General features: G+C 50.2%; 2 protein-coding genes across 2 annotated transcripts; both read left to right on the forward strand.

The window, feature by feature from the left end:
• Positions 1-489: 489 nt before the first annotated feature.
• Positions 490-2592, forward strand: LOC123420610 (long-chain-fatty-acid--AMP ligase FadD26-like). Its single transcript, XM_045107399.1, has one exon. It carries the CDS (start codon positions 490-492, stop codon positions 2440-2442), a length of 1953 nt encoding a protein of 650 aa, XP_044963334.1. The 3' UTR covers positions 2443-2592.
• Positions 2593-5753: 3161 nt separating this feature from the next.
• On the forward strand, positions 5754-6912 carry LOC123420622 (zinc-finger homeodomain protein 6-like). Its single transcript, XM_045107403.1, has one exon. The coding sequence runs from the start codon at positions 5978-5980 to the stop codon at positions 6683-6685; it is 708 nt and encodes a 235-aa protein (XP_044963338.1). The 5' UTR covers positions 5754-5977; the 3' UTR covers positions 6686-6912.
• The last annotated feature ends 889 nt before the right edge of the window (positions 6913-7801 follow it).

Genomic DNA, 7801 nt, shown 5'->3' on the forward strand with positions numbered 1-7801 from the left:
GATATCGTCCAATCGCTACATCCTCCCAAAGATACATTTGTGTGAGTGCGATAGCGTGAATATGCCCGTGCAGATCCCATATTCCAGGGGTCATTCTCACATTCTCCTCGGCATCAACGGATTCCGACATTGTGGCAGGCGACAGAGATTGGGATCACTGATGAGCAGGAGGACTCGTGTGTGTCTCGATCACCGGACTGTTGCACGCGGCAAAAATAAGCAGCTTGCACGGCATATGCCCTCACATATCCGCCGCCGCCGGGATGCACCCAAGGAGGCGACACCAACCAGCTCCCTCTTTGTTTTCGTCCACGTCGCCGTCGGCTGACTCACGCTCGATCGTCGCCAGCACGCTCGCTGCCGACCGTCGCCGTCGCCATGGCGGATCGGGTGGCATGACACTCCTATAAATACCGCTGCATTGCATGATAATTCATCAGCCTACACTCAGGCATAGGAGTAGCTGGCTGGCAGCACGCACGCACGGCCATGGCCACCGAGAACTACGACCCGTGCTACCCGGACCAGCCGGCGGTGCACCGGTACCTGCCCGTGTGGGCCAGGATGCCGGCGTTCGCCGCCAAGCCGGCCTTCGTCTGGGCCGACGACGACGCGGCCACCGGCGCCATGTCATACACCGCGCTCACGTACTCCGAGCTCAATGCTGCGGTGGACCGCATGGCGTCCGGGCTCCTCGGCACGCTCCGGCGCGGTGACACCGTGCTTGTGCTCGCTTCTCCTGGCCTCCGCCTCGTCAAGCTCCTCTTCGCGTGCCAGCGCGCCGGGCTCACCGCGGTGCCCGTCATCCCGCCGAACCCGTCGAGGCCCGGCCCCGCGCACGCGCACCTCCTGCGCGCCGTGTCCCAGACGAGGCCCAGGGCTGCCGTCGCCGACGCGCGCTACGTCACTGCCGTCGCCTCCAGCCGGCTGGCCGCCGCGCTGAGTGGCCTGCGCTGGCTGTCGGTTGACGAGCTGGACGAAGGAGATGCTGCTGCTTTGTCGAGCGCCATGGCGGGGCACGCGGGCTGCGGCGCGGGCGACGCGTACCTGGTCCAGTACACGTCCGGTGCCACGGGCGTCCCGAAGCCCGTGGTGGTCACCGCCGGCTCGGCGGCCCACAACGTGCGGGCGGCGAGGCGCGCCTACGACCTGGGCCCCGGCAGCACCATCGTGTCGTGGCTGCCGCAGTACCACGACTGCGGCCTCATGTTCCTGCTCCTCACCGTCGTCTCCGGCGCCACCAGCGTGCTGGCTTCTCCCGATGCCTTCCTCCGCCGCCCGCGCCTCTGGCTCGAGCTCATCTCCGAGTTTAAGGCGACGTGCACGCCCGTTCCGTCCTTCACGTTGCCGCTCGTGCTCCGCCGCGGCGGCGGGCGCTCCGCGTCGGCGCACGGACTGCAGCGGACGGTGCAGCTCGGCAGCCTCCGGAACCTGATCCTGATAAACGAGCCGATCTACAAGACTTGCGTCGACGAGTTCGTTGCAGAGTTCGGTCGCCACGGGCTGCGCGCCGAGTCGGTCTCGCCGTCCTACGGCCTCGCCGAGAACTGCACGTTCGTGTCCACGGCCTGGCGAAGCATTGGCGGGCGCGTGGAGCGCCTCCCGTCGTACAATAAGCTTCTGCCGTCGGCGAGGCTGCCATCGTCCATGACGCACGAGGCGTCAGAGATCGAGATCGTCGTGGTGGACGAGAAGACCGGCGAGCCGGTGAGGGACGGCACGGAGGGTGAGGTCTGGGTGTCCTCGCCGAGCAACGCGTCGGGGTACCTAGGCCACCCGTCGGCGAGCCACGAGGCATTCTGCGGGAGGGTGCCGGGGAGGGCGGGGTCGCTCTTCGTGCGCACGGGCGACCGCGGCGTGGTCACCGGGCCAGAGCGGTACCTGTATGTCATCGGCCGGAGCGTCGACGTGATAGTCACGGAGCTCGACGGCCGCGTGCACGCACACTACATCGAGACGGCGGCTCTCTGCAGCGCGCCTGACAGTCTGAGGGGTGGATGCATCGCCGCTTTCACGGCGCCGGCGACAGCGTCTTCGAAGGAGCAAATGTGCGTCGTCGCGGAGCTGCAGAAGGGTAGCCGCAGCGATGATCACACGAGCCTCTGCGACGGCATAAGGCGGTCAGTGTGGGAGGCGGAAAGGGTGAGGGTGGGGCGGGTGATGCTGGTCCAGAGCGGCGCGGTGCCGAAGACGACGTCGGGGAAGGTGCGCCGTGGGGCGGCGAGGGAGAAGCTGGTCGCCCGGAGGTATCCGGTGGTTTTTGAGGCCCTGTACGACGACGACGGGGTCAGCGAAATCCCGACGCCTGCGGTCGGTGATGAAGACGGGCAGATGGAGGAGAGATGCGCGGCAAGCTGGATGGCTGGAGAGGGCGGGGTGCCCGCCATGGCCACGACCTTAGGGCGTCCAAGCCGCCGTATCCGCGTTCAATCGTTTCTTTGAAAGAGAAGCTTCGACAGGTTAAAATGTGTAGTAAGACGATGGGAATGGTTATGTTTGTCTTGATGATCATGCGTGTTTGATGATGAAACAATCCGCGTTCAATCGTTTCTTTAAAATTTATTGTTCTACCGTAGGCACTAGAAACCATTATGCATGCGACAATGTTAACATGAGTAAGCTCTCTTCCTATGTGGCTAATTGAACGGTTCACATTTCCAATTCTTATATGACGGTGTACATGAACCAAAAGTGTTTAATATAGCTAACGTCATTGATAATCATGGCACCCGGAATCAAATTAAAGAGGATGCCACAACAACAATATGAAATAGGTATTAGCTAGAACTCATCTAGCTGAGACATAACCATGGTCTCATTCATATGACATCAGCCGACATCATGTATAGTTGTTGTAGATTGTTTTTCAGTTTGTTTATGGGCTTGTGCCTTTTTAATTTTTATGAGTTGGTTGTTGATTGAATATTTGTAGTTTGTATATGTGTGATTGTTCGATTGGTCGCCACTTTTTTTCTTGACGTCTATTTTTGTTCCCGTGTCGAGGAAGATTTTTATTATTTTTTTAAGATAGAAGATATGTTTTCATTAGCTATGCACTATACATAAACAAAAGAAAAAAAAACTTTCTAGAAGGGTTTTTCATCACGTGACTTTGGCTGAAAAAAGAAAACACATTGAGAAGAAAAATCAACCCTACTAAACAGTGAGCAGTAACTATACTTTAGCAAAATTTAGCCAAGATTTTTTTGAAATGTGAACCGTTGTGAAACATGCAATTGCGACATTATTTTAAAATTTGTAGTTGAGAGCCCATTTACAACTTGCTGACCCCAACTTTAAAAATTTTAGTGACCCACTTAAAACTTGCAGTTGCACCCCAAAACTTTGACTACTTTCTGTTGGGACCCTAGTTTAAAATTTTGTATTGAATACTTGCATTTGCGATCCTACAGTGAATACTTGCAGTTGCGACCCGACTTTACATACTTGCAATTACGATCCGACCGTGACTACCTATAGTTGCGACCGACTTTGAATACTTGCAATTGCGATCCGACTTTGAATACTGGCAGTTGTGACCCGACTTTGAACACTTGCAGTTGCGAGACAACTTTGAATACTTACAGTTGCGATCCAATTTTGAATATTTGCAGTTGTGATCCAGCTTTGAATACTTGCAGTTGCCACCCGACTTTGAGTACTTGCAATTGCGACCCGGCTTTGAATATTTGCAGTTGCAACTACATTAAAAAACATGCAGTTGCGACCCAACTTTGAATATTAATGTCATTGATATAAGAAGGAAAAAAGAAAGACACAAAAACATTAAATAAAACAAGGACTAAAAAATAAAATAAATAAAATAAAAAATAATGATTTCATTAGCTATCCACTACACATAAACAAAAGAAAAAAAACCTTTCTAGATGGGTTTTTCATCACGTGACTATGGCTGAAAAAAGAAAACACATTGAGAAGAAAAAAAATCAACCTACTGAACAGTGAACACTAACTATACTTTAGCAAAACTTAGCCAAGATTTTTTTTAAACGTGAACCATTGTGAAATATGCAATTGCAACATCATTTTAAAATTTGTAGTTGCGAGCCCATTTACAACTTGCTGACCCCAACTTTAAAAAATATAGTGACCCACTTAAAACTTGTACTTGCACCCCAAAACTTTGACTACTTTCTGTTGCGACCCTAGTTGAAAATTTGTATTGAATCGTTGCATTTGCGACCCTACTGTGAATACTTGCAGTTGCAACCCGACTTTATATACTTGCAGTCGCGATCCGACTGTGAATACCTATAGTTGCGATCGACTTTGAATACTTGCAATTGCGACCTGACTTTAAATACTTATAGTAGCGACCCGACTTCGAGCACTTGTAGTTGCGACACAACTTTGAATACTTGAAGTTGTGATCCAACTTTGAATACTTGCAGTTGTGATCCAACTTTGAATACTTGCAGTTGTCATCCGACTTTGAATACTTGCAATTGTGACTTGAGTTTGAATATTTGCAGTTGCGACCACATTTAAAAACATGCAGTTGCGACTCAAATATGAATATTAATGTCATTGATATAAGAAGGAAAAAAATAGAGACACCAAAACATTAAATAAAACAAGGACTGAAAACTAAAAATTAAAAAACATCAAATAATGAAACCCTAAACATTTTTTTCATATTGAGTTAAATGAAATGAATGCACTTAATTAGGAAAAGGGAAAATAGTGGAATAAATTTCTGCTTAATAGTGAATAACATGAACATTTCTACACAACGCAGATTTGATATTCAAAAATTTTATTAATGTCAAACAAATATTTGAAACGTGCATGCCCAAACAATTTTTCTCAACTCATAATTTTTATAAAGTGTGACCATTTTTTGAAACTTCTGAATACTTTTTTTAACATGAACATTTTTTTTTTGAAAACACAATCAATTTTGGAAAGTAAAACACTATTTGAAACATAAACTTTTTTTAAAAATGGGAACAACTATTGAAACCTGAACAAAAAAATTAAAATATTTAAACAGTGTAAAAATCTTTGGTACTCCCTTCGTCCCATAATATAAGAGTGTTTTTGACACTAGTATAGTATAAAAAATGCTCTTATATTATGGGATGGAGGAAGTATATGGTAAATTATTTGCGTTTAACCATATATGTTTGGTATTTCAAATTTGTTTCTATTTTTAAAAAATATTTTGGCATTTTTAGATTTTTTTTTTAATATATAAATGCTCGTTTTGTTCGTATATATCAAGCGAGCACTATAGGGCGATTTGGAAGATGCGGGCACCATGGGAGCGAGGTTCCGAGTTCGAGTACTATCAAGGTCATTGTTTGCTTCAACTATGTTTTTATAGTTCCTAATAGAGGACAAGTGGGTTCATCCAGGTTTTAAAAATGTTTATTGTCATTATGCAAATATAAGATGATATCATTACGAAAGTGTAAAACAAACAAAATAAAAAGGGAAAATAAAATAAAATAAAAACAGCACTAGCGACTGTTTTAATGGGCCGTCCCGATTCATCCTAATATCAGCCGAACAGATAACAATCCTTGTCACGTCAGCAAGTCTCAGCTAAAAGCCTTCAAGGTTCAAAATGATCCGGAGTTTGGTGTGCTGATTTCCGGCAGGATTCTATTTAGCTTTCGTCTATAATTTTAAGGTATTTTGAGACTTTTTCTTTTTGTTAACGAAAATGTTGCACATGCTTGTAATAACCTCATCTCTGGCACAATTAAAAGGATGGGGCCAGACTGCAGGGAGAGGGTGATGCCTTCCCCTACCGTGCCGCTGTCGGTCGTTCGTCGCTCCACCGTCACCCACCTCCGTCCATCCCGCCGGCCCTGTAGGAGACAAAAGTGCCATTACACAACCAGTGTCCCCCCTGCTGAAGCCCACTCAGTCGCTAGCTCCCCTTGGCTACAGAATCACAAGAGGCCAAGCACCTGCGCCGCTAGCTAGCTGCAGCCAGAGGCATGCGGTGATGGAGTTCACGGGGCCGGAGCACGCCGCCGGCACGCGCGCGCCCTCCGACGCCTCCTCGGGGAACAGCGGCCAGGCGAGGTACCGCGAGTGCCTGCGCAACCACGCCGCGGCGCAGGGCGGGCACGCCGTGGACGGGTGCGGGGAGTTCATGCCCTCCGGCGCCAACGACCTGCTCAGTTGCGCCGCCTGCGGGTGCCACCGCAGCTTCCACCGCAGGGACGACGGGCAGCAGCAACCCCGCCTCTTCCTCCCCGCGCTCGGCGCCACGCCGACGTCGGCTCCGCGCGTGCCGCTGCTCATGCCGCCGCCGCCGCCGCACCACCCCTACGGCGCTGGGCACTCACAAGCGCTGCCGTTCCTGTACAACCCCCACCACCACCACTACCACCGCACGCCCAGCGGCGGTGGCACGACGACCGAGTCGTCCAGCGAGGAGCCCGGCCCGGGCCCGCCCTCGACGTCGGCGCACGGGCATGGGCAGACGCAGCGGCGGAAGCGGTACCGGACGAGGTTCACGGCGGAGCAGAGGGAGCAGATGCTGGCGCTGGCGGAGCGGGTGGGGTGGCGGATGCTGAAGCAGGACGAGGCCCTGGTGGAGCAGCTCTGCGCGCAGGCCGGAGTCCGGCGGCAGGTCTTCAAGGTCTGGATGCACAACAACAAGCACCACAAGAGGCAGACGCAGCCGCCACAGTCCCAACAGCAGTAGCCATGCCAGGGGACAAGCCTAATTTTACTTCTTGGTCTTGATCACGGTTCATGATCCTTGCTTGGCTTTACTGGATTTCTTTTGTTTCTAGACGATGATTGTTCGATACTTCAATTATACGTATGTAGAATATGGGTCACTCGGTGTGCGTGCTTGCATTTGTCCTTATTTTCTACGCATTGTATTTGATCTGGCCTGTAAACAAGAAGATCAATTGACCAGTGCAATTTCCTTCGTGCCATCTTGCTCAAGACTAGATAATCCATCTTCAACTGATAGAGAGGGAATGATCACAGAGTCAATGAGACATTGATATGCCCAATTTGTGGAGCTTTCGTGCTGACAATAAGAGAACAACGGGTACAGTCATGAATTGACTTTATCATTGGCTAGAATGTAGTTAGCCTACTGGGAAGTGAGAACTTATGCTTGAATGTGGCTTAATTATCAGTACCAACCAGACTTGGCTCCATGAAGCACGCACGCAGGAGAACTGTTCGTCCTTGTGTGTGTACTGTGTATCCTTGCATTTTGGTGTGGCCTGAGATTCAGTTGTAAGGGTCAGTCCTTATCCAAACCGGATCCCTTAATTGGGCATGCATGCCGGTCAGTCACTCACATGGCTTTCAACATCTTGCACAAGTGAAGAGCATACAAGTATGGGATTTCGCTTCATGGAACACAACTGTGAGGCCGGCCCATGCTGCCTGCAACTGCAAGGGATGGGGGGAGACAGCAGATAAGGATGCAGTAATGAGCGTCCATCCGAGACAGGGGGTTAGAGATGAGGATGCACTCATTAGCGTCACTCATATTTTGTGTTCTTGTTAGCCGTCACACTTCTCGCTCGACTAGATGAACCCAAACTAGATTTTTGTATGTGTTCTAGCTATTGATTTGGATGGTTGAGCAGAACAGCAAGGTCATCGATCTATTCGTTCCCCTCCCTCGTGGCCCCTTTAGACTTTGCTGTCGAGCCTGTGGACTCGGTTCTTCTCTCTACCGCTCCGGTGGCCGGCGAGTCGGCGACGGAGAGAGGAGTCCAGGTGTCTCGGACTGACTAGTAGTTTCGGTTCGGTTTTTATTCATTATTACCCATAAGGACAACGCTATGGA

This window comes from Hordeum vulgare, chromosome 1H (assembly GCF_904849725.1).
Source record: "Hordeum vulgare subsp. vulgare chromosome 1H, MorexV3_pseudomolecules_assembly, whole genome shotgun sequence".
In the NCBI taxonomy this organism is placed as follows: domain Eukaryota; kingdom Viridiplantae; phylum Streptophyta; class Magnoliopsida; order Poales; family Poaceae; genus Hordeum; species Hordeum vulgare.